Consider the following 26761-nt stretch of genomic DNA (forward strand, 5'->3'; position numbering starts at 1 on the left):
GGGGAGCAGCGGTGCGAGAGCTTCGATGTCGCGGCGGCTCACCTCTTCCTCGTTGGGATCCTCAGCGCACACCTCGTCTTCCGCCGCCGATAGAGAACTACAGACGATACGTATACAATGTGATTGGCAAGAGCTAATACTAAGTAGGATTAGTTAACTACTTTGATAACCATCACAACTTGCCAACGTCCTTAGTCTATCCAGATTTCTGAAAGTAAATACCATGTGTAATTCATATAAATTTGCATCACCCAGAAATCTTTGATGTGTCCTTCAAGAATATTAAAGCGGCTGAACTGGGCAAGAATCTTCCTTCAAGTACTTCCAGAAGGAAGATTTCAATAGCAATCTTGGAATAGTTCTGGTGTGATATATTTGAAACCTTCAAGCAACATTTTTTGCTAATATAACTGAAAGCTTACCAAGAAGAAAAATACTAAAATCAACTTAGGTTGCCAGTCAAATGTACAGCCCAACCATGATTATTTTTGTAGCAGCACAAAGAACTAAAAGGTACCACTTCCATGCAGCTAAGAATTTAAAATTAGATGCCCAAAACATATGTGGATTAAACTTCCTTAAAATAATGGTGATGCAAGCCTTCCTAATGCAGTTGCAGCATGGCTTGCTCAAATTCTCGCTTCTGGCTTACCTCCTCCGACTAGTTAGATTTATCATTTTTCTTCATTTATAAATACCCATAGTGACACAACAACATCTCGACTATGCTATAGCTATCACAGTGGTCTACAAATTACAGATTCGTATATGTATTTTGTTGTTGCCTCAAGTAGTTTTAGATTAAAATCCTGATCCAGAACTATAGCTAAACTGGAGCGAGCGGTAGATTTCTTAGTCTGGTAATCTGATTTGGTAGTGCTTATACATCAAAAATTTGTTTATCGACAGAAAAACTATGTTATGCATTATTTACAAAAAAACTGTTTTCGTATAGGGTCAGAAATACATTTCAGCATCCAAAGCAATAAGAGAGAAATAATCTCAGTATAATCAGTACAGAGCAACAATATCTGAACTTCTTGTCAGTCAAAAGTAATAATATATGGAGATAATCTATCTTGCATGTGGCGCAACATTAAATTTAGCAGATCTCACAAACCAGACATGAATGTACTGAGTATAAAGGACATACCAAAACCATATATGAAATAGAAAGGAAGACGCTGGAGTGACAAGTGGGTTCGAGCTAGGCACATTTCAACTTTCTGTAGTTAAGCTGGAAAAACACCATAGTTGTTCACCATTTATCATCAATGGAAAGCAGCCATATGCAACGCAGGAATCATAATCATATTTGTTCGTATCCATAGACAAATACAAAGCAGAAAAATATCAAAGGAAAGCAACTGTATGAAATGCATATCACAAGACACGGGATTTCGGTCAAGTGGCTTTCAAGGAACCTCCATTGTGCAAAATGATAAGGAATTGAGCTTGACATTTGAGAGAGAGGGAGAAGGAGAAATGGACCTGTAGATCATCAGCAGTACGATGTCCTTAACGGCACCATCTGGTACGTGGTGGTGGCGGCTTGCACTCTTCCTAGCCAGTACCTCACCAGGTAAGGCAACTCATGACCTTGTCCGGCTCTAGCGGCGACCTGCAAGCCAAGAAAATGGAAAGATCAGCGGTCACAAACACAGAGGCTTTGTAATGGTTATTAATTAGAGTCATTTCTAATTAGGTGGCTTCGTAATGGTTATTGATTAGAGTTATTTCTAATTAGACAAAACACTGAACTAGTACAGATTTTTTTCAAATCTGTACTTTTAAGAGGAAAAGGAAGATCACTCAACATATCATTATATCATAATACATTCTCTCATTGGTGCACAATACTCTTTTAAGACAGAACTCAAAAAGTCAATGGTCAGGCAAGATTACCATTTAGAAACCATCGAGAGATTAGCCAAAACTCAATAGTATTTGTTCTGTATATGCAGCAAATAATAAAAAGAATTCCGCAGTAGTTTTAGTTTTGTTTCCCACAGTTTCTATGCAGGCTGGCAATACAATAGTCAGCGCGTGAGTGGCGATTCCGATGGGGCACAGAAGAGCAGACACAGGGAAATAGAGTAACAATTTAAAGCTAGAAAATCCCGTGAGTGACTTTCATAATGCAAAATCGTTGAAACTAAAAACACATGTTATAGTTTGAAGTAAAGAAGCAACATAGGCATCAGAGCCATCGTTGTTTTAATTACTAAAGTGGCGTCAAATAAAGAACCCGCAGAAATGGAACACCAACAATTCATCAAGCGGCTTTGGCTCGTCACACCCGGTCGCCAACACGATATAACCCTGAGGTATTATTTTACTTACATTCTTAGTGAACTGATGACAAATCAAAGAGATAAAGTTGTAAACTGCATATAGATCAAGAAATATGAATTGTACAAAGCAACTCACTAATTTGAGATGTGCTTCGTCCTTTGAAAGCAAAAAAGGAGAAAGTTTTTGAGCTATATTTTGCAGGACAAGCAAAAAAGAATTAAATTTGATTCAATTCAAAGTTTTTATATCAACACCAAATCGTTGCTCACATTCCTCCCAACGAAGACCAACAATAACACACAAATGTTAAAATGGAGTGATTACCATGGCAACAACTGCCAGAGCCCCGATCCTATCCATCCCATTCATTTGGATGTATATACAGGATGTATACGGGCATGATGTCCACAAAGTGTAAATTATAATATCTACAAACATAATAACAAATTTAAGTAACCAAGAGAATCCGGCAGATTGGAAGCGCTCACGGTAAATAACATTTTTGGTGTCTCAATTGCAGATCTTACTTCAATTTCACTAACTGAATGGCCAACAGCAAGTATTTCGCTCATTTATCTATAAGAATATACATAGTTTTCAAGGGTTGTATCCTTACATAATCATTTGTATCTAGCTTCTAAACCCCTTAAAAAGAAAGATAGGAAGAATAAGTTTCCAAGAGTACTCCATAAACTGGAGCATGCCAAACTATTTACTCGCCATCAAGCGAACATCATTTAACTATTTACTCGCCATCAAGGACGTCGTCAACATGTAAGTTCAAAAGAACATATTTTAACATATTCCTGCTATATACATTTTATTTCCTCTCTGCTTCCTTCAAAATCAACGATGGAGACCTTGGCCCTCTCCAATTTTGAAGGAACCAGAGAGGAAATATACAAAGCATATAGCAGCAATAGTTAAAGACGTTCTTTTGAACTTACATGGCTATTTTTTCTGCAAACATGCCAAACTACTGCCATCGTACCGACCTTAATTTGTACCTTCTCATAGATGTACATTTGATTTTGAGCAAGTAGGGAGGCACTATACGATAGCATACAACAAGAAATAGTAAAAGATTGTTACCATCCATGGGACTAACAAAAAAAGAAATTAGAATTATCCGATTGTCCTTATCGTGCAAGTTGTAGTTGCGAATGGGACTAACAAAAATTAGAAATAGCATGCAGTACGCTAACCAACATCAAATCAAGTAACTATTCAACTAACATAAATGAGAGACAAAGAGAGTATTTTCACCTCGAGATTAGACCATTAGAATATGGTTGTGGTGATGCCGTCCACAGATCCGCCCGCCCGCCCGTCGTCCAGAAGGTAGCAACAAAACAAAATAACCCCAAACGCTTACTTAGCAAGGAAATAAATTACAATGCCAACAAAACACACATCCTTCAAAATTCACTACATTTAGTCTGGTGTGTGATCCAAAAAATGCAGGGGTGACAGACAGAATTGGGGAAAGCTTGAGCACAAACTAAAGAAAACAAAATGAAATGGCCGCTCAATGGCTCGGATTAACCCAACAACTTAATCACAGCAGTCGAAAAGTTGTCTATTGATGCAGACAACAACATGGGACATGCTACCTCAGACACCCTTTACATGAACAATCCAACATTATCTCCCAAAAACACTCAAAAAATCCTGTAGCATTATTATTTGTAGCATGTAAGAAAAAATAGCTGCAACTGGTAACTTGCGGAAAAATAGAAGTAATAGTATCACACCGAATTAAAATAAGCCATTCAACCGTTAACTTGCTGGGAGCGAGTCTTTCTAGTATAACAAAGTGCAACTTACTTAACCAGATTAAATCAAGGACCAACAACAAACAATAAAAGATCAAGAACAACGTAAATGCAATAAAGGTATGAGATACAAGAAATCTTTGCATAAGACAACTATAAACACTGGAGCATAAATAAGCAACACCTTTAAATACAAATAAAAAGGGTTCAAGGTTCATTGCATAGTGGGCTCAGATTCTCCTTTTCTTGATCATATAACCTACCCCCGTCATCTCTTATCACCAGATCAATCTGTTTACACAGTGGAGCTGCCCTGGTTATCACTCAACAAGAATGACCATCCAAGGACAGGACAACATGTATCACAAGATCAAAAAGGATTCTAGAGACAACAGGGAGGATCCAACTTGATACCCACATGTGCCTCAATTGCTCAAAGGCACACTTATTTCAGCCACGATTAATCATCATCGCCCTAAAAAGAATGGCTTCTGGCCGGCCGGCTACAGTGCCCTCGGCGGGGCACTGGAATTACACGTGGTGGCACAAACGAGAGGTAACTAAATTAAAGTCTAGGGCGCGAGAGGAGTCTTCGCCTACCAAGAAATCTCAATTAGCATGGACATGCAGTACCAAGAGAAACACATCCTTAATCAGATAGGAGCTTAAGGATATATCAGTACTGACAAAATAGACACATCCTTAAACAATATGAACCAACAATGCTAAAATAGACCATCTGATGCTGAATGAGCATGTGACGACAAAACAAACTTATCCTCATACAAATACTATGAGCATGTTGCTCCTTCATCCTCAACTAAAAATAAATCAACGTAGATGAACATTTTTTAGCTTAACGCAGAAGGAAATTCAATTACAACACTAAGCTTCCAAGATATTATACACCCTTGATAACTAAAGTTTCATTAGTATAACATGTAAATCAATAGGAACAAAATATCGATGTTGAATCACATGAAGCATCAAGATTAAGCATTCGAGAAGAACACACACTGCCCGAGCCCAAACTGGACTGCGGGTGTTCATCCAATTATATGGAAACAACTTAGAAGGGAGGACGATTCGCTATACCTGCGTTGTGCAGAAGCGGGCGAGGTTGATGGCGTCCATGCCTTCTTCTGGCCAAGCACATCCACCTAAGATGTTAAACAATGTCAGCTTGTGCTACAAATCAACAACAAATAACACAGTGTAAGTACGATGCATGAACCAAACCATCCCTTGACCACACATACACCCATCGAAGCCATTCATTTTCCAGGGCTAATAAGCAGGTACTCGTACAGTTCAAAGCAGAGAATCAAACATGTATAATCCAATCTAATAAGCAGTAAGTTGTACATTTCAAAGCATATTATCAAACACGCATAAACAAATCATCCATTTCGAAGAAAATAACACATCAAGACTCCTAAAAAGATAGAAAGATTGCTAACTGCAGGGCACGTGGTACATCGAGTGGACGGCGAAGAAGAGCACCTGAGATGGATACCCACAAGGTAGGCCAGCCAATTCCGAAGAAAGCAATGTGGGAGAGAGACAATGACCTAACCAGCTTCCATGCAAGGTAAAGGAAGTGCTTCTCAAAGTTGTAGTTTCTCTTGGCGGAAACTTCATAGTACTACGGGTTCTTCTTCCTGTGGAATGTGACCACTTTGTTAAAGAACTATCATAACAGAGGCGGTCAACGACATGGATAAATAACTCTGGAGGGGCACGACAACATTCAGGCAAAATATATGAACCCCAAGCACAGTGCAAGCAACACAATCACTGCCATCCAATGGGCAACATTGCAAATAGAAATAACATACATAAGTATGCCACCATAATGCTAATAGCTAGATCAACAACATATATGTGTGGAACTAGCATTAACAACAAATAGAACAGTCAACTATTAAGTCTACATCATTCTTCCGGCCAATTCCAATCTGGATAACAAAAGGAAACTGTGGTTAACATCACTCACACACACTCTCTCCCTCCCTCTCTCTCTCTCTCTCAGTGCAACTAAATATGGCACTTCAGATTCTGAAATCACCAAGGTCATCCGAAAGATTCATTGCTTATAACAGTACACAATAACAAAGAAATTTGCAATTGGGACCGAGCTGACCTACTGCTACTACTCCCTGCTGCCATAGTGGCATTCATTGATGTTCAATGCAAGTAGCAAGCAATCAAGCACAACAGAGTAAGCACAAAGTAAAATAGAGATAAGAGAAAGAAAGAAGAGGCTACCAGTGTGCAGTGGAAGCTGGAGTATGGAGGGGATGAGATCTTTGCCACCCCTCACCATGTGCAGCCTCCCCTTCACCCAACCCCGTCCCAGTCCACGCCTCCTCCCTTCGCCGCCGCCACCAATCCATGCTTAGGGTTTGCACGAGGAAGGTCAGGGGTGCTAAGATCAGCACGCCGACACCGACCCTGAGCCCCAAGCAACAACAACAGCTGGAGCAACCACCCCATGCCGTCGCCGATCCTCTCTACAGGGTGATGTTCATGATCCCCACATCCACCGCCGCCGCCACCGGCCATGTTACCTGGGCCAAGAGGAGGGAGTCGAAGAAGTCGTCGATGAGAAGAGGGAGCACGAGAGGAGCACTAGGGGAGCCGCAGCCGCATCCGCATCAACCCGCCGCTGCTGCTCCTGGCTCCGCCGCCCTTCATCACCGAGAGCGGCTACCATAAGGGAGGGCCGCCTGCGATTCCGTGGGGAGGAGGAGGGAGGCGCGACGGGGATGAGAAGCGAGAGGAGGAGGACGAGCGGCGAGAGGGGAGGAGCCAGAGGTGGCGGCCGGAGGGGAGGAGGCAGAGATGGCGGCACGGGGGGCGAGAGGAAGAGGGTGGGGAGCCGCGGCTGGGAAGAGGGGAGGGGGCACGAGTGCGGGAGGAGGCGGCGGCTAGGTCATCTCCAGAGGAGCCACTGTGATTTATACCCTTGTGTGTGAAATGACAGAAATGCCCTCGGCGGGGCAGCGTAATTACGCGCGGTGGCACGAACGAGACGGTAACTATTCATTCCAGCGGTAACTTTTTTTTATCCGACGGACGAGGTCTTCCAGGAGCGATATCCAACGGTCCAGAACGCATCAAGCAAACCGATCCGACGGCCGAGAGTCTGAGGAGGCTTGTAGGAGGTTTCATCTCTTATTTCTGGATGAGCCTCTGGGCGAGCTCATGGGCCGACCCATCAACTCGGGTGACCCTAACCGGCGGGACGGCGGTCGTTTCTGACCAGGCAGACCACCAACAAATCCAAGAGCGGAGGGGCGATCAAAGGTGGGGCGGAAGCGCCGATCTCCCCCGATTCCATGAGCAGGAGCGGCGGTCGTTTCTGACCAGGCAGACCACCAACAAATCCAAGAGCGGAGGGGCGATCAAAGGTGGGGCGGAAGCGCCGATCTCCCCCGATTCCATGAGCAGGAGCGGCGGCGGCGGCCGCGGGAGACAACAACCCGAGGCCGAATCTGCGGCCGTGCCCGTCCCGGGGCCCTGCGCCTCGACCCATCGGGCTCTCGCCGAGTGCCACCGCCGTGCCGCCCGCGGCCCGCTGCAGCCCGAGGTGCTGTGCCGACACCTCAACCGGGCCCTGGCTGAGTGCGTGGTGAGCATGTGTTGCCCCGGCGAGACCGACGCCGTGCGCACGCTCTGCGGCAGCTCCGGCACCGCGCTCAAGCGCTCCCAGTGCGAGCGCGCGCGCATCGACCTCTCCCTATGCCTCGAGGCCCATACATGACCTACGCAACCCAAACCCCATGTGATCCGGTACATTCATATGCTGTTTTGTTGTACGATTTTCTGTAAATTCACTGATGTTGAAGATGTGGCCTGGTTCGGGAACACCCCTTTATGCATAGAGTGTATAGTAAGATAAGAGAGGATCCAGGGACTCTGGAGACAAGACGTGTTCTTGTTACTAAATAACTTCAATTCCAAATGCACGTTTCTAATCATGAATTACTAACTATTATCAGTTTACTGGATAATAGATTCGTTTATCTCCTTGTCACTTTGAAACGATGAATATTGTCTTCCATTTGCCCTTTCATCTCTCTCATTTTTCTGATTCACGCAACAGTTATAGCTAGTGTTGCTGATTAGTGATTACAGTGTGTGATTTAAAGGTCGAAGCATGATTTCTGCTGAAATCTTACATGGTTATCTTCGGGCTTCCACATAACTGTTTTACTATGAAACCTTGTACTGTGAAATTTTGTCCAAGTAAAAGTTTGTAGAGAAAAATATAAACATCTACAATACCAAATAAATATCAGTAGATATACCATGCAATATATTTTGAGTGTATTTATTTGATTTTTTAATAGATGTCCATGTTTTTCTATAAGCTTGGCCAAACTTCAAATAGTTTGACTTATAACAAAACATATATTTTGGGAAAGAGGCAATATGACGACGGGAGTACATTGATAGATTCTTTTTTGGGTAAAGGTTTATAGGTTTTTACTTAACTCTGATCCAATGTATGATTTAAAGCTAAAGCTTTCAGATCGTCAATTGTCCCTAAAAGAAAGAACACACGGAATTGTTTATGGTTCTTTTCAAGTGTGAAAAGAGAGCACCGAGGGACATAAGTTTACTCCAGCATTGATAACTACCCCCTCCATCCCATAATATAAATAGCTTGCAAAACAATCTTATATTATGGGACGGAGGGACCGAGGGAGTAGTAGTTAGTTAGTCGCCTCTATGTTAGAAATACTAAAGATATTTTGCCAATTCCATATTCTCATTTCTCATCAATATCCTTTTTGATTAATTGATTTGACACTTTGGATCATTAAATTCAACACTTCTACCATCAATAGTGTATTCAAAGCATAAACGATATCACCCATAGTAGGCTCTATCTTGGCTTTGTAGCTTCGTGCACTTGAGATTGTTGGGGTCCATCGTGAGGGTAGTGATGTTCTGGTAACCAGTTACGAAAATTGCAAGGATGCAGCAGAAATTAGACTTTTAGAGGCAGCAATCGTGACTCTGACAGCAAAAACAGGTATCTTGCATTTGCTATTCTGAGATGAACAAACAAGATGTTTGCTTTTGTTGGCTGGTCATGCACCAATGAGATTATCCATGACTTGAGTTCCTTATAACCATCGGCTGTGTCCAATGTCTCTAGCTGACATCGGGTGAGTGTGCGCCGGCTGGAGCTGGGTGGCACATCGCATCAGTGCCTTAGTTTCACTGTGAACTCTGCTATGAAATCCTTGGTTTGACCAAAGCTTTTACTTATGCAGAAAAGCTTACAAGGTAATTTCAATATGGAGTTCTGTACATATTTCTTCTCTGTTGTTAAATTTTAAAGGCTTTAATATCTTCCCAGTATTTGTTGATCTGATGTATCTGGATGTATTTAAAGCCAACCTCGTATGGTGCTAAGCTTGTAAAAGTTTGGTTGTTATTGGTGTGCATCTATCTGTTGAACGAAAGTTAGATTTTGGCTGCTTCTCCGTCCATTTGTTGGCCGTGCATTTGGCCTTCCATTTCTCTAAAGCTATTTTGCTCAAAATCTTATCCCTCGTGTTAGACCTTCGATCGTGATAATTTTGACTTAGGTTGTGATTTTGCGTCGTTCGTCCGTCCTGGCAATTGAAACGCACCCGTTACAATTTGCTATCAAGATAATTGAGTGGATGGGAAGTTTACTCCAATATATAATGCGATCTTCCTCTTGTCAATTGAAGCGCACCTGTCATGGTTTGATATCAGAAGGTTTGAGTGGATGAAAAAATTATTCCAAAAATCATTTCAATCAAAGGAGTTGTTCGTGTTTTTAGATGAAAAAGAACTTGATAACCCGGAAAAAAAAAAGAATTTCACAAGAAGTTTGAGTGGATGTAATGAAGATGAATCCCAAGGAAAAATTCCCAAGGATTCCAATCTTGTGAATCAAACAACCAGTATAGAAAAATTCCTAAATATCCAATTCCTCCCAAAATCATATGAAATTTCTACGAATCAAAGGAGGCATGTAGGAATTTGGATGAAAGAGTGTTTGATAGCACATGAAAAACAAAAGAAACCAATATAAAATACTTTCTAGTCCACCTTCAGCCACACACGGGTCGTGAATATAATATTTTTCTCTCTCCCGCTCCCCAACCTAGGTGACAGGCGGCGGCTAATCTACCCTACTCCCCGGCGAATCCAAGGACCCCCTCTCCCTTCGTCTGTAGCTCCGGTGCCGGAAGGAGGCGGGGACCCTAGGTCTTTGGTCTGGTGGTGGTTGGGCTCAGAATAAATTTAGCATTTTTCCATTTTGTGGTTTTTTAGAAAAGGAGGATGACCCCCGGTCTCTGCATCTGGGAGATGCATGCGGCCACTTTATTGATTATTCTTGAGGACCTTACAAAGTATTACAACAATATGCCTGAATCCGCCATCTTGGCAACATTTGCCGCTACTCCTATCCAAATGATGAAGGCGTGCTAGCTGGGCCACTACCCAGACCACTCATCTAAGCCTAACATCGAAATGATGAAGGGGTGCTAGCTGGGCCACTACCCAGACCACTCACCTAAGCCTAACATCAAAAGCCGGAAGCCCTAGCCGAGCCACATACCGGGTCTGGGGTACAAACCGGTCTGACGCACTCGTGTGTCGTCGCCGCCATCTTTCACAGGTCCGTCTTCAGAGCAAATATTGAGGCTTCTACCTTGTCTGGCCACTCAGCCATCGACGTCACCACGACACCAGACAGCTTCGTCCTCCTGCGCGAGTCCATCGCCACACATCGGACCCCGAATCTCCACTGCGCCACGCCGCCGAGATACGCCGCCATCAATGAGTAGGATGAAGCACCGCTCCGCCGAGTCCGGCAGGGCTGCTGAAGACCAAGCACCGTGCAAGAAGGACTCCGAGGCTGAGCACCTAGGCGGCTGAGCGCCAACGCACCGCCACCAGACGAACTCCAACCACGCCACCAACCGCCTCCAAGCAACCAAAGCATCACATCCACCCCAAGCTCACCACGAACGACACCCCCAAGAGGGTGACGACGCCCGGAGCGCCGCTGTCGCTCGATCCGGCAAGGATTTGGGCTTTCGCCCGGCATACGAGCTGGGTGGAAGGAAGAGGGGAAGGAGGCAACCTGGACGGCGCCTACAAGAAGGGTACAACGCCCTCGGGCGTCGCCGCCGTCGTGGCCAGCACTGCTGGCCTCGGATTTCTCCGGAGCCACCTCCCACCTCCAGCCGCCAAACAGGTACAACTCCGGCGACAAAGCCGCCCAAAGCAGGACCATCGGAGGCAGCCCTGGTTGAAGTAGACGGAGGCCTTCAGATCTGGATCGGGCGCCGCCGAGACGCCCGCACCACAGCCGCCACCTGCCGCCGCCTAGCCGCCCCTGCGGCCGAGGAAGAACGGCCAGCACCAACGAGCACCGGTCACCAGACCCGGCGTCGATCCACCAGCCGAGGCCGCCGCCACGGATCCAAAGCCCCCCGAGGAAGAACGGAGCGGCCAGATCCTCGCCGCCACCTTCACCGGCGGCCGAGCGGCGAGCCGGCGGCCACCTCCGGTGGCGACGAGGGAGAGGCGAGGTGGGGGAGAGGGTCGGCGGCGGGCTAGGGTTACGCTGCCCGAGTCGCCCCTGCGGGAGCGACGCGGGGGCCTATCGACCCGAAAACAATCACTTCCATTCTGTGGTGGCGAGATGATGATGTCGCCGTTGGCATGGAATAAAGTATCCTGGCCTCGTCCTCATTCCAATGATGTTTCTTCGTGTCGTCGGGAGGCGTGTGGAAGATGGCGTGTCCCTAGATCTGTTCTCCGAGTTTGGTTTTTTTTTTCCTGCAAGTTTTCTCGATGTGTCTTCGTGTGGAGCAAACAATGTGGATGTCTGTCCTGGTACTCCAACTCTAGTTCTAACCAACGAAGGTTGGCTAGCCTCATTAGGAAGCGTACGAGATCAGGTTCCCCGATCTCATCTAGCCGGAATTGGGGTATTCTATAAGCTCTCTTTGCCATTTTCTTCACCCAGGCAGCCATCTACAACGCATATCATGTCTGCTCGCGTCTTCTCGTCTACATTGATAACTTTCTGGTCGTTGCTTCTACAAACTACTGGGTTTAAACATGTTTGCTTCGTTGTAACAGAGGCCCAAAGGCGGCAACGAGCTTTGGCACGGCATGCCGTAGGTGCATGAAGGAGGAACAAGATTTCGATGCCCTCAAAGTTTTGGATGTATTTTTAAATTTCTGTAAGGGTATTTTTAAAGTGTTTGTGCTACTTTATATGTGACATTTGGTGTTTTTGCATATAAAAGCTAGATTCAACGCCAAAAATCCTATTAAATTCTTTTGAATCAAAGAAGTCCTAAAAATCCTAGTCGAAGGAGCACATATTTTTGTGGGTCAGCCTGATTCTTTTTTCTATTTGCCGCATAATGCGACAAAACTGCCGGTGCTAGGCGAGTGGCCGAGTGACGGGTTGGCCCATTTTGCGTAGATAGATAAGGTACTACATTATCCAGTTTTGGGGAACCTACCATAAGGTTCATGACTGGTTTTGGGGGTTCCTGTCCTCTTTTCTTGAATGGTTTTTCTTTTACTGTTTTCTTTTTTAAAAGTTCGCCTTTTTAAAATGTTTGGAATTTTAAAAAATTGTTACACATTACAAAAATATCCTCTTTTAAAAATTATTCAAGATTTACAAATAATGTTTCGAATTTTTTTAAACGTAAATTCAAAAATGTTCAAGAATTTCATAAAAATCTCCTGCTTTCAAAATTTTATTCAGGAATTTTATAAAATTCCCTTTTTCAAAGTTTGTTTGGGAATCTTCAAAAGATGTTAGCCTTTTTCAAGAAATCTTCTTAATTCTGAAAAAATATTTGCATTATAAAAAATGGTTTATTTTTCAAATGATGTTCACAAATTTGTTTTTTATTTCAATTTTTAAAAATTATTCGATCTTATCAATAAACTTGAATTTAGACAATTAATTGTTCTAAATATTTATAAACTGTTCGCATTTTCACAAAAAAGTTCAATATTTGGAAAACATAGGGTTTTAAAAAAATGTTCACAAACTTGAAAAATGTTTGCGTTTCAAGATATATTCACTTTTTTTCAATGTTAACCGCATTTTTTTAACCTACTACAGTGAACCAAACAGTGCAGATACGTCTACGGTGAAAAACCGGTAGACACAGTGAGACCGGTCGCTACAGTGTGCGCTACACCATCATGTGCTGGTCGATATTACCTCCGTTTGGTTTATCAATCCTTCTTATATTTTGAGTTAAACTTTAACAATTAAATCACGTAGCCGCCGCCTCCTTTCCCACGCTTAGGGTTTTTCCGCCTCCCGCCGGCGCTAGCGCCGGTCCGCCTTGTCTCCGGTGGCCTTACGGCCATAAAGACTTGGTGGATAGCGATCCTTGCCGGTGGGAGGGCTTAGTTTTTAGATGTTGCTTTGAGTTTTGTTAGGATTTGTGTCCTATTTAGGAAGGCGAGACCGCGGGGGCTCCCTGAAGATGGAATAAGGTTCTCCCCGCCTAACCCCGTTCTTGTGGTGCGTCTAGCACCGTCAGTGTGCGTGTGGAGATGTGTCTCGGCGGATCCATCTTTGGTCGAGCTGCTTGGTCTATTCGTCGTTTGTCTACGCTCATGTGTCTTCAGGCTGGATCCTTCTGATCTACTCTACTCTTCATCTGCAACGATTGTTACTCTGGTGCGCTGGTCCTATGTGGCCTTATCACGACGACTTCCCGACTGTCTATTAGAACAAGTTTTGCCCGGCTCCGACGAGGAAGGGGTGATGACGATGGCACGCCTTTGGCTCGCTTCAGTTTTTGTAGTCGTCGCTAGGTGGTCTATGAATCTAGATGTAATTTTTGTTATTTGTAGTGTTCCTTGTACTGCCAAGATGAATAGATTGAAAGTTTTTTTTGAAAAAAACCAACAAAAAATAAGTTATATACCATTAAAATAATATCATTGGAAATATCTTTGAACTATGAATCCAACACTATAACTTTTGTGACAAACAAGGTATATATTTATATTTTGTTAGGGCACGAAATACAAATGGACCAGTCAACCGGACGAAGTACGTTGCAAACGGTCTGGCCCAGTCGGACCCGGGCCTCGCTATTGGACGCTACGAGCGTCCAATACGACCTCCCCCAACCCGATCCTTCCACCCGCTACTACTACGTGTCGTCTCCTTGAACAAGTTCTTTATCTTACCTCGAGCGAGGCAACCGGCAGCAGCCTCCGCTGCCAGAGTGCCGGTGGGCGCGCGATGCACCAGCTTTCCCTGGCCGCGCGGCCGCCGGCGCCGCAGTCTCAGTGTTCTCGGAGTAGGACGGCGTGCCGCTGTAGCCTGAAGCAGGCGCCTGCCTCTCTCGCCGTGGCCGCAAGACGGTGCGCTGCCGCGCCGCTCTTGGCCGCGTCGCTCCTCCTCGCCGCCGCCGCCGCGTCTCCTGGCATTCCTGCCGGTACTCCACCAGGTTTGCCTAGCCTGCCGCTTGTCAGTAGAGATGCTTGTTCTAGACTTCGATCCATTGCATGCACTGTGCACACCAGGTGTGGCAAAATATACGTTGAATTTTGCTTGTCGATCGACCACATGGCATTCATCCGTTTCCTTTATTTTTGCGCAGCGTTTGCCCAATCCCAAGGCGCGGCGCTGTTCCGGAAAGCGTGCATCGGGTGCCACGACACGGGAGGGAACATCCTACAGCCGGTGAGTTTGCTGAAATCCCTTGCACGGTCGAAACGACTGTAAATTCCAGGTTCAGATCATCCCTTTGTTCTGAGCTTGCTGCTTGATCATGTCCAGGGCGCCACCCTCTCCATGAAGGATCTTGAGAGGTATGGCCGTATGGCAGAGCCATTTGTTAAACTACAGCTTGCATTCAATTTCTTATTCGGTCTATATTGACTGTGGCAAAGAGAAAATTTTGAATTTGCTTCAGGAACGGAGTTGCCACGGAGGAAGAGATATACAACATCACTTACTACGGGAAGGGAAGGATGCCGGTACGTAAAATTTGCACCCATTATGTACGTCGTTGACAGGAGTAAACGTTTTGCAACTATGAATGAGCCTCGTCGTGTGTGTAGGGTTATGGAGAGCAATGCACGCCGAGAGGGCAGTGTACCTTCGGCCCCCGGCTGCCTGAAGAGGATATCAAGATGCTTGCAGCATTTGTCAAATCGCAAGCAGAGAACGGGTGGCCAAAGATCGACGGTGATGTCGAGTGATCCGATTAGGGTTGAACACGAGGTGCTGGCTCCATTTCGCGAGGAGGCTGAAACCATAACTGTTGATGAGGTTAAATTTTTTTTTTTTGACTCGCAAACTGTAGAACAATTGTTCTAAGTAATTTTATATTAATAAAATGAAAATAGTTATTCACGTAATCGAAGATTACATGCCAAAAAATAGAAGGCCTACATAAGAGATGCTGGCTAGTTTTGTGAGCTGGCTTGCTTTAATCTACTTAGCTTTGTGAATAACAGTTCTGATATTATTCCGAGAGAAAAAGAAAAAAAAAACAGTTCTGAGATTATCTTTCAGATTGATGTGCCATCCTTGGATATGTGGAGGGGCACTTTTGAAGATCTTGTCATTGCGCTGAATTCAAATATTCCAACAACCCATAATGATGCTTTCAAGGAAAATTGTTTCCCTCACGACATCAACGAGAGGTGGCAATGATGACCTATTGAATTATGGTCTCTCCGGTCTCTCCTTACATCGACAACGTTTGAAATGGACTGACAAAGGACCTTTGAGAGTTTGTGTTGCTAGATCTATTGGCTTTCCTTGGAGCTTGGTAGTCCGTGTATCTATCAAGGAGAGCAATTGTCTGGCTATTGGTGTGGTGACTTCGACATCTTCTTCAATGTTGTTATGCAACATGGTCCACCTTCTCCAACTCTCTGGACCGGTGGTAATGGATTGCAAGTCTGTCCTGCATGGGCTGATGCTCCAACCAACGTTTCTTTAGCGATGTGATCTCATTCCAAACAGTGAGTGATTATTGCGGTTTAATAAAGCCTGGTATGGCGAGAGCGTTTGCAGGTGTCCTTTTACTTTATTGTTGGTTCAGTGCAATTTTCAAGCTTCAACGGACAACGTACAATCTGAGGAAGAAGAATGCTGGTATGATTTTCAATGTAATTTTTTTACTGGTCGTTCTGTGTCCACTTTGACGGTGCATAGTCCCAAAGGTGGCCCGTTAATCGAGAAGCCAGTCAACAGACCTGGGGGCCAACAGGCCAAGACATGGTCTAGTTAAACATCTAGACATACAAGTTAGGAACACCTAGGGCTCTTGTTGATTAGTAAACCATGCATCCCTAGGTCTCGTCCCCTTATTTAAGGTGAGACCCGGGGGACAGCCGAGACACATAATAATCTCCACCTTAGTCTCCATAGATTCACCTCCACCTTCATTATAACCCTCTCATACGAGGCGACCGTCATATCAAGCAAATCCAAGCAGGAGAATGGTATTACCTCTGCAATGAGGGCCCAACCTGGGTAAACGCTTCATGTGAGATTCCCTCTGGTACTTTCGGTCTCGCGCACCACCCTATTGGGGCTACCGACGGCTTCATGTATCGTCACACTTGTATTTCCATTGTACAAACTTTTTTTCTTGATAATTACCATATCTAAGATGCCCTTTGGGCGTCTTTTCCTCTAACTAAAAATCTTAGGAAGTACTTGGCATGCCAATCTGACCTCCTCATAGAATGGGTCATAGAATCAGACGTCTCCATTTTTTCGAGGTGTGATAGAGTCCCAGCTGCTCGGAGCAAAAGGGCACTCCCAAAACAAGTGTAACAAAGTTTTCTCAACATTTGCATCACATAGTGTACATGAATAAGAGGGCATGTGAAAGGACTTTCAATGAAGCAGGTTCACTATGTTAATTCTATCATGTAGGAATAGCCAAAATAAGACTTACAACTCAACTGGTTGGCACTCTTCCAGAGTTTACTAAATAAATGGTGGAAAATTCTTCAATTCTTTAGGATGTTGTACATCTTCATTGAGGAGTATTTGGAAGAATTCCAGGAGTAATTCCATTTATCCGAGTCATTTGTCTGCTGCAATTGATGAGATCTGTTGGAGGAGTTGGAATTGTTGAAATGTTTGAATTGATAGTGGTCTATTGAAATTATCCTCCAGATCATGAGTTTGATGGATAGATTAGATTGAGCATTTGTCATCGATAGCAAATGAGTGTAGTTATGGGTAGTAGACTTTAAGAGCCATATCTCTCCAATTATCTTGCCAGGAGAATTGTGTTTCCTTGACCAGCCTCATATGTGCCCCCATGCATAAATTCTGGGATGGGTTTCAACATATTTCTCCACCCAAAAAAGCCAACCACCCTTTCACATGGAGAATTATTCTCATAGTAGGATTCCCATACCAGTTTAATCCAAGGTGGGTTAGCACCATTGAAGAATTTATGAAGATACTTGATCAACAAGGCCTTGTTGTGGACATCAATGTCAAGAACTCCAATCCCCCTTGTACTTTGGGTTATACACTTTATCCCAAGAAATGAGAGTAGCACCGTTTTCTTGAATTTAATAATTTCTCCAAAGGAATTGCTCGAAATGTTTATTGATTTCGTCCAGTTGAGCCATACAAAATGTGGGAAAACTAGTGAACATTGACTTGATAAATTACAATCTCTCTCCGTATGATAGGAAGGTGGAATAACAAGCAAGGCTTCTCTCAATCCTATGGAGAAGAGATAGAAAATCATCAGTCTTTGACTTATCAACACTGATAGGCAAACCCATACGGGTGAAGGAAAAAATCCCTTGAATTCCGAAAGTGGAAGTGGGAATTGCATTTTGATAGCAGAAACATTGACTGGCACCATGATAGACTTGGGAATTGCATTTTGACAGCAGAAACATTGACTGGCACCATGATAGACTTGTTTTGGTTAGCTTTCAAACTAGTATATGAAGTAATGTGAAGAAACATGCATTTGGTGTGTTGAGTATGAATTTCATCAGTAGGAAGAATCAAAATAGTGTCATCTACATACTAGATAGTTGGGAACTCAGGGTGTGAGGTGATATGCAAAGGAGCCGAAACCAATTGGTTAGCTAAAACTTCGTTAAAAATATCCTCAAGAAGATGTACTACAAGCACAAAAATAAGAGGAAACAGAGGATCCTTGCACCTCCCCCCTCTTACAATGTAATTGCGTTTGAGGAGTTCCATTCTGTAACACATAAGAATGACAAGTAGACTATATCATATTCATCCAATTGAGCCATCTCCGACCAAACCTTTAGTTGATAAGATTTCCATGCCAATATTGTATTCTATTAGATCAATAATGCGGTCAATGTTAGTGCTCTAGTACTTTTTTTAGCCAAAACAATGAGCCGCCAGACATGCGTGTACTCCCAACGCGATTTACAAATCAACTAATCATGAAACTGCTTAGGGATTCTCCAAGACCCCTACGAAATCACTCCTTATGACTCATATTTAGGAAATAGTGAAAGTAGAGGGCACTATGTGCTTCCATTTTTTAGTGACAAGAAATTTTATAAGCAATAGCCGCCTCCCGTCCGGCGATCTCACCGCGCCACCGCCGTTTCCACCATATGCCAGCTGCCACCAAAGTTCTCCCCGCATCACTATCATTCCATTCCAGGCCCACACCGCCACTTTGTGAGATGACAAGGCAGACTGCCTAACTGAAGCCATGATTACGCTGCTCGAGCTCCCGCAGCCCCGCGCCTAGTTTGCTTCGGCACCTCTCCTCCTGCACCAAGGAGGCTACCATGTCATGTCGACCATCCGCTAATGCCTCCCGTCTTGTGCCATAAGCCCCTGAGCTCTTGCCCTCCTAGGTTATCTACACAACCGCATGCTTTGATTGCATCTGCATTCATCGTCTGCGACCTCCTCTTGGGTTTTGTCTTTGACTTTCCCCCGTCGTGGCGTCCTTGCACCGACACTCGTCTTGATTCATTGCACATGTGTTGCACAGATAGAATTTGACAAGCTTCCCGCTACTCTCTCGCCATCTTCTGTGCTCCTGCCACAAAATGTTTTTTTAGAAAAAAGTGGAAGAAGTGCCCAACATTAAATTAGTAGGCCAAAGTACATTACAACACACTAAATTATGTCTGAAAGCAAAAGGCCAGAATCTAACACAAAATGACTAAACTAGATCAGGTCGAAGGAGATCTCAGTCAATGTAACTTTTGTTGGCCGCATGAATATCCTTAATCTCGTGCAACACCACCTTGAACACCTCGTTGTGCTACCTCTTCCACAGAGGACTCCATTGCTGAAAAACAAAGACCATATGAAAATGTAGTGAGTGGAGTGGTTAGGGATCTTCCCCTCAATGGTATGTTTGTTATTACGGCTAGTTCAAAGCGCCCCTGCTAGAGCCGCAAAAGAGCACCAATAAATTATACGCCGCTGGCCCCTAGTGTCGGTGAGAAAGTAAAAGATTCCCTGAAACAAATGCGGGTCTCAGTTACATCCAAAGCTATCTCTCATATAGTTCCATAGGAATTTAGTTGGGGCACGGAGAAAAACAATGTGGAAAAGGTTTTTCTGGAGCCCCACAAAAGGCACAAGTTTCGTTCCTTCGACCATTATGTTTTTGTAGGCTACTCGCTAAAGGGATCTAATCCTTAGATGCTTGCCATAAGATATACAAGTTTTATGCAGCACTAGTATGTACCGAAGGGCCTTGGTGAAATGGATATGAGGATTGTGTATGAGTTTAGCGTAGGTGGATTTGACTGAGAAGCACCTCGATGCCTCCAGGTCCAAGGTGATGGTGTCTCATTCTTCTGAAAGCTAGACCTGTCCCAAGTCAAGCAATAAAGCTTCACATGAAGCTCTCTCTCTAGGGGTGAGGTTTTTTAGAAAGGATAAGTTGACAAGGTTATTTTGAAGGACGCCCTTCACTAAAATCCATGGTTCCGAGGCTATGATGTAGATATACGGGTACATAACATACATAGGTCGGCCGTTAATGCATGCCATTAGTTAGAACCTTGTGTCAACCCCATTGCCCACCAGAAAATGCGCCCCCCCCAAGAAGAAAATTTCTTTTCATCTTTGAGTGTTGTTCCAAAACTGAGACCCCTCAAGCGCAAAAGGAAAGAAAGAGTAGTCTTGGAAGTATTTTTCCTTTCAGAATTTGGCCGGGAGGCATCTTGGAAGAGTTTCCAGATCCATTTGGTGAGGAGAGACAAGTTATTTTTTTGAGTTGGTTATTAGGTCAGATATTGCTTCAACACAGATTAGAAGGGTTTTAATGGTGGTGATGCTCTGCAGGTATGGCTCTAAAAGGAGCAAGGTATCATCAACATATTGCAAGTGCATAATACCCCTAGGAATAAGATGAGATATCCCACCCTTGGGGTGTCCAACATCTCTAGCTTTGGTCATCACGGTTGAAAGTGCATCAACGACAACACCAAATATCATTAGGGGGTGGATAGGATCGCCCTTCTTGCATCACCTCTTATTCTGAAAGAAAGGGCCCACCTCACCGTTGATACAAATTGCCATCTGACCTTCCAAAACCAGTTGCATGATCCTATGAATAAAGCCTGCCCTGGAGACCCTCCTAAGTAGGACTTCCCACATGAATGACCAACTTACTCCATCGTATGCATTTTCCAAATCTAATTTGAGGAGGACAACAAATTGTTAGGCCCCCAACCTTCAAGAAATTGGCGTAGAATCCTAGGTAAACGTCAATCGAACCCCTAGAATGTTTTATATGTAATGTATAACTATTCCACTAACCTATTTCTCTTAAAATGCAAGCATGCCACCTTATCCCAACATGCATGGTAAAATGCCCACATCAATATGCAAGCATGTGTAAGTAAAGCTACCTTAGCATGTAAAGATGCATGAGAACTTGCATTCTATTCAAATCTAGTAAATATTTTAGAATTATATAATAATCAAACATAATAAATAATTTTTATTTTCTAGTTTTTGTTCTCACATTATTACATCAAATATTCATGACATATACAACCAAATATCATGAAATATATTGCCAAACATTCCCACAACAACATGCGTGGTATCATCTTGTTCCTTGGGGTAGCGACCCAAGTGTCGACTTGGCCTTGAAGTGGTCTACAAAACCTTCCTCCTCGAACCAGCCCAACTCAAAGAAGAACCACCTATTGCAACAAAAGAGCTCCTCTATAGAAGATAAAAGGAGAGGGGTATGGTCCGAACCACTCCTGGTTTCGTCTTTAGGAGAAGAGGGGGATACGACTTCCTGGTACGGAGATATGAACACTCTATCTAGAACCGACCTGATCGGGGCAAGCTACCTATTCGTACAAGTATATCTCACACCCACTGTACGATTTTTCCCAAGGGCTATGTTAGCAATGTCGGCATTGAACCTGAACCTTGACAACAAATATTATTTGAGCTCTTGTCCGCCGCTTCCCTGATAAGGTTGAAATCCCAAACAATTACCACTGGACCCTCGGTGTTAGTGATTTTAAGTTCGATTTCTGATAGGAAGCATTCTGTTGGCATATGTTCGACTGGACAATAAACCATAAAAAACTCCCAGGTGTTGGAGAACGTAGTAATTTTAAAAAAAAATCCTACGCACACACAAGATCATGGTGATGCATAGCAACGAGAGGGGAGAGTGTTATCCACGTACCCTCGTAGACCGAAAGTGGAAGCATTATGACAACACGGCTGATGTAGTCGTACGTCTTCACGATCGACCGATCCTAGTACCGAACATACGGCACCTCCACGATCTGCACACGTTCAGCTCGGTGACGTCCCGCGAACTCACGATCCAGCAGAGTGTCGAGGGAGAGCTTCATCAGCACGACGGCGTGATGATGGTGATGATGAAGCTACAGGCACAGGGCTTCGCCTAAGCACTACGACGATATGGCCGAGGTGGATTATGGTGGAGGGGGGCACCGCACACGGCTAAGAGATCAATGATCAACTTGTGTGTCTATGGGGTGCCCCTCCCCCGTATATAAAGGAGTGGAGGAGGGGGAGAGGGCCGGCCTCCTAGGCGCGCCCCAAGGGGAGTCCTACTCCCACCGGGAGTAGGACCCCCCTTCCCTAGTTGGATTAGGAGAGGAAGGAGGAAGGAAAAGGGGGCCGCCCCCCACCCAATTCGGGTTGGGCTTGGGGGGGGGGGGCGCCCCCTCCTTTTCTCCCTTCTCCTCTCTCCCACTATGGCCCAATAAGGCCCATATACCTCCCGGGGGGTTCCGGTAACCTCCCGGTGCTCCGGTATATGCCTGAACTCACCCGGAACCATTCCGACGTCCAATATATCGATATTTATGTCTTGACCATTTCGAGACTCCTCGTCATGTCCGTGATCATATCTGGGACTCCGAACTATCTTCAGTACATCAAAATGCATAAACTCATAATACCGATCGTCACCGAACATTAAGCATGCGAACCCTACGGGTTCGAGAACTATGTAGACATGACCGAGACATGTCTCCGGTCAATAACCAATAGCGGAACCTGGATGCTCATATTAGTTCCCACATATTCTACGAAGATCTTTATCGTTCAAACCGCATAACAACATACGTTGTTCCCTTTGTCATCGGTATGTTACTTGCCCGAGATTCGATCGTCGGTATCTCAATACCTAGTTCAATCTTGTTACCGGCAAGTCTTTTTACTCGTTCCGTAATGCATCATCCCGCAACTAACTCATTAGTTACATTGCTTGGAAGGCTTATAGTGATGTGCATTACCGTGAGGGCCCAGAGATACCTCTCTGACAATCGGAGTGACAAATCCTAATCTTGATCTATGCCAACTCAACAAGTACCATCGGAGACACCTGTAGAGCACCTTTATAATCACCCAGTTACGTTGTGACATTTGGTAGCACACAAAGTGTTCCTCCAGTATTCGGGAGTTGCATAATCTCATAGTCATAGGAACATGTATAAGTCATGAAGAAAGCAATAGCAATATACTAAACGATCAAGTGCTAAGCTAACAGAATGGGTCAAGTCAATCACATCATTCTCTAATGATGTGATCCCGTTAATCAAATGACAACTCATGTCTATGGCTAGGAAACATAACCATCTTTGATTCAACGAGCTAGTCAAGTAGAGGCATACTAGTGACACTCTGTTTGTCTATGTATTCACACATGTACTAAGTTTCCGGTTAATACAATTCTAGCATGAATAATAAACATTTATCATGATATAAGGAAATATAAATAACAACTTTATTATTGCCTCTAGGGCATATTTCCTTCAGTCTCCCACTTGCACTAGAGTCAATAATCTAGATTACATAGTAATGATTCTAACACCCATGGAGTCTTGGTGCTGATCATGTTTTGCTCGTGAGAGAGGCTTAGTCAACGGGTCTGCAACATTCAGATCCGTATGTATCTTGCAAATCTCTATGTCTCCCTCCTTGACTTGATCGCGGATGGAATTGAAGCGTCTCTTGGTGTGCTTGGTTCTCTTGTGATATCTGGATTCCTTTGCCAAGGCAATTGCACCAGTATTGTCACAAAAGATTTTCATTGGACCCGATGCACTAGGTATGACATCTAGATCGGATATGAACTCCTTCATCCAGACTCCTTCATTTGCTACTTCTGAAGCAGCTATGTACTCCGCTTCGCACGTAGATCCCGCCACGACGCTTTGCTTAGAACTACACCAACTGACAGCTCCACCGTTCAATATAAACACGTATCCGGTTTGTGACTTAGAGTCATCTGGATCAGTGTCAAAGCTTGCATCGACGTAACCATTTACGATGAGCTCTTTGTCACCTCCATAAACGAGAAACATATCCTTAGTCCTTTTCAGGTATTTCAGGATTTCTTGACCGCTGTCCAGTGATCCACTCCTGGATTACTTTGGTACCTCCCTGCTAAACTAATAGCAAGGCACACATCAGGTCTGGTACGCAGCATTGCATACATGATAGAGCCTATGGCTGAAGCATAGGGAACACCTTTCATTTTCTCTCTATCTTCTGCAGTGGTCGTGCATTGAGTCTGACTCAACTTCACACCTTGTAATACAGGCAAGAACCCTTTCTTTGCTTGATCCATTTTGAACTTCTTCAAAACTTTGTCAAGGCATGTGCTCTGTGAAAGTCCAATTAAGCATCTTGATCTATCTCTATAGATCTTAATGCCCAATATATAAGCAGCTTCACCGAGGTCTTTCATTGAAAAACTCTTATTCAAGTATCCTATTATGTTATCCAAAAATTCTATATCATTTCCAATCAACAATATGTCATCCACATATAATATTAGAAATGCTACAGAGCTCCTGATACGTCTCCAACGTATCTATAATTTATGAAGTATTCATGCCATGTTTACAATAGTTTTATATGATTTTGGTATGATTTGATTAGAACTAACCCGGACTGACGTTGTTTTCAGCAGAACTACCGTGGTGTTGTTTTTTGTGTAGAAATAAAATTCTCGGAATGCGATGAAAATCAACGGAGAATTTTTCTGGAAAATATGAAAAATACTGGAACAAAAATCTACCGAAGGGGAGTCCCGTGGGCCCCATGAGGGTGGGGGCGCGCCCCCTGCCTCGTGGACTCCCCGAGGGCCCCCCCTGACGTGAAATCAACGCCAACTCCTCCTATAAATACAGAAACCTTCGGGAAATAACCTAGATCGGAAGTTCCGCCGCCGCAAGCCTCTGTAGCCACGAGAAATCAATCTAGGCCCTCTCTGGCACCCTGCCGGAGGGGGCCATCATCACCGGAGGCCATGGAGGAGGATCCCGGAGGGGCCATCATCGCCATGAAGGCCAAGGACCAGAGGGAGAACCTCTCCCCATCCAGGGGGAGGCCATGGAGGAGGAAGCACAAGGGGGAGAACTTCTCCTCCTCTCTCTCGGTGGCGCCGGAGTGCCATCGGGAGGGGAATCATCGCCGTGGTGATCGTCTTCATCAACATCACCATCATCATCACCATCCTCATCTCTTTTACGCGGTCCACTCTCCCGCACCCTGCTGTAATCCCTACTTGAACATGGTGCTTTATGCCACATATTATGATCCAGTGATGTGTTGCCATCCTATGATGTTTTGAGTAGATATCCTTTGTCCTTGGGTTGATTGATGATCTAGATTGGTACGAGTTGTATGTTTTATTTTGGTGTTGTCCTATTGTGCCCTCCGTGTCACGCAAGCGTGAGGGATTCCCGCTGTAGGGTGTTGCAATACGTTCATGATTCGCTTATAGTGGGTTGCTTGAGTGACAGAAGCATAAACCCGAGTAAGGGGGTTGTGGCGTATGGGATAAAGGGGACTTGATGCTTTAATGCTATGGTTGGGTTTTACCTTAATGATCTTTAGTAGTTGCGGATGCTTGCTAGAGTTCCAATCATAAGTGCATATGATCCAAGACGAGAAAGTATGTTAGCTTATGCCTCTCCCTCATATGAAATTGCAATGATGACTACCGGTCTTGTTAACGATTGCCTAGGATAATTACGCACACCGATCCATCATTATTCCACTCTCGCTATTTATAATATTTAGTAATATATTCTAACTTTATGATAACAGCACCTACTTTTATATTTTAGCTCTCCGATACCATGCAAAGTTATCCTCTTCATACCCACAACATAGTTTTATTTCTCGTTTCTAGTTGGAAACAAACGTCCGGTGTACGTAGAGTCGTATCAGTGGCAGATAGGGCTTGAGAGAATATTGATCTTACCTTTAGCTCCTTGTGGGTTCGACACTCCATACTTATCACTTCCACCTTTGGAAATTGCTACGATGATTCCCTGCACTTGGGGATTATCAAGCTCTTTTCTGGTGCCGTTGCCGGTGAGCAATAGCGTGGGGTTGATATTCTCGTGTGTGCTTGTTTGCTTTCTTCACTGAGTAGATTTTGTTTTTCCTTTTTGTTTCTGTTTAGTTGTGGGTGAAACATAAAACAAATTAAAGAATGAAAATACAAAAAAAATTACTTGCCTATCATGCCTAAAAAGTTTTTCAAAAAGAGAAGTGATTGGAAAGTTATGCATTGAAGAAGTGAGGGTCGACCTTGAGCACTTGTGTTCATGCTCACGGAAACAATGTAGAATTTTTCATGGAAGTTTCTCTGTGAATAATTATCCCCTTGTATATATCCATTGTATTATGAAAATAATGTGCCAAGCTTTGGTTTTAGGATGATTAGATTGCTTCTTTACTATGTGCAGTACAAAACAGAAACTTTGGCTGTAGTGCATGAATTTACATTTTTTACTGGAAAGTCAAATGGGTCTGAAACTTTTTGCACATTAGTTCTGTATTTTTTTTTAAATTTTCATATGATTTTAGAATTTTTTGGAGTTACAGAAGTTTTCTAAACTTCCAGATTACTACAGACTGTCCTGTTTCTGACAGATTCTGTTTTTCGTGTGTTGATCGCTTATTTTGATGAATGTATGGGTAGTATTGGGGGTTATGAACCATGGTGAAGTTTGAATACAGTAGATAAAGTGCTAATATGAAATTGGAATGAGTTTGCAACAGTACCTAAAGTTAGTGATTTGCTTTAGTATACTAACGGATCTCACAAAGTTTTTGTGGATGAAGTGTTCGAAGAACGAGGAGTTACCGATGTGAG

The 26761-nt window shown here is 43.9% G+C and overlaps 2 protein-coding genes across 2 annotated transcripts; both read left to right on the forward strand.

Annotated features, from left to right (window-relative positions):
- The first annotated feature begins 7257 nt into the window (after positions 1–7257).
- On the forward strand, positions 7258–8073 carry LOC123055736 (uncharacterized). The gene has a single exon (XM_044479622.1). The coding sequence runs from the start codon at positions 7258–7260 to the stop codon at positions 7834–7836; it is 579 nt and encodes a 192-aa protein (XP_044335557.1). The 3' UTR covers positions 7837–8073.
- A 6195-nt stretch (positions 8074–14268) lies between these two features.
- On the forward strand, positions 14269–15494 carry LOC123049126 (cytochrome c6, chloroplastic). Its single transcript, XM_044472117.1, has 5 exons — positions 14269–14578; positions 14732–14814; positions 14911–14942; positions 15047–15110; positions 15195–15494. Exons 1-5 carry the CDS (start codon positions 14371–14373, stop codon positions 15333–15335), a joined length of 528 nt encoding a protein of 175 aa, XP_044328052.1. The 5' UTR covers positions 14269–14370; the 3' UTR covers positions 15336–15494.
- The last annotated feature ends 11267 nt before the right edge of the window (positions 15495–26761 follow it).

The sequence above is a fragment of the Triticum aestivum genome, chromosome 2D, assembly GCF_018294505.1.
Source record: "Triticum aestivum cultivar Chinese Spring chromosome 2D, IWGSC CS RefSeq v2.1, whole genome shotgun sequence".
Classification (NCBI taxonomy): domain Eukaryota; kingdom Viridiplantae; phylum Streptophyta; class Magnoliopsida; order Poales; family Poaceae; genus Triticum; species Triticum aestivum.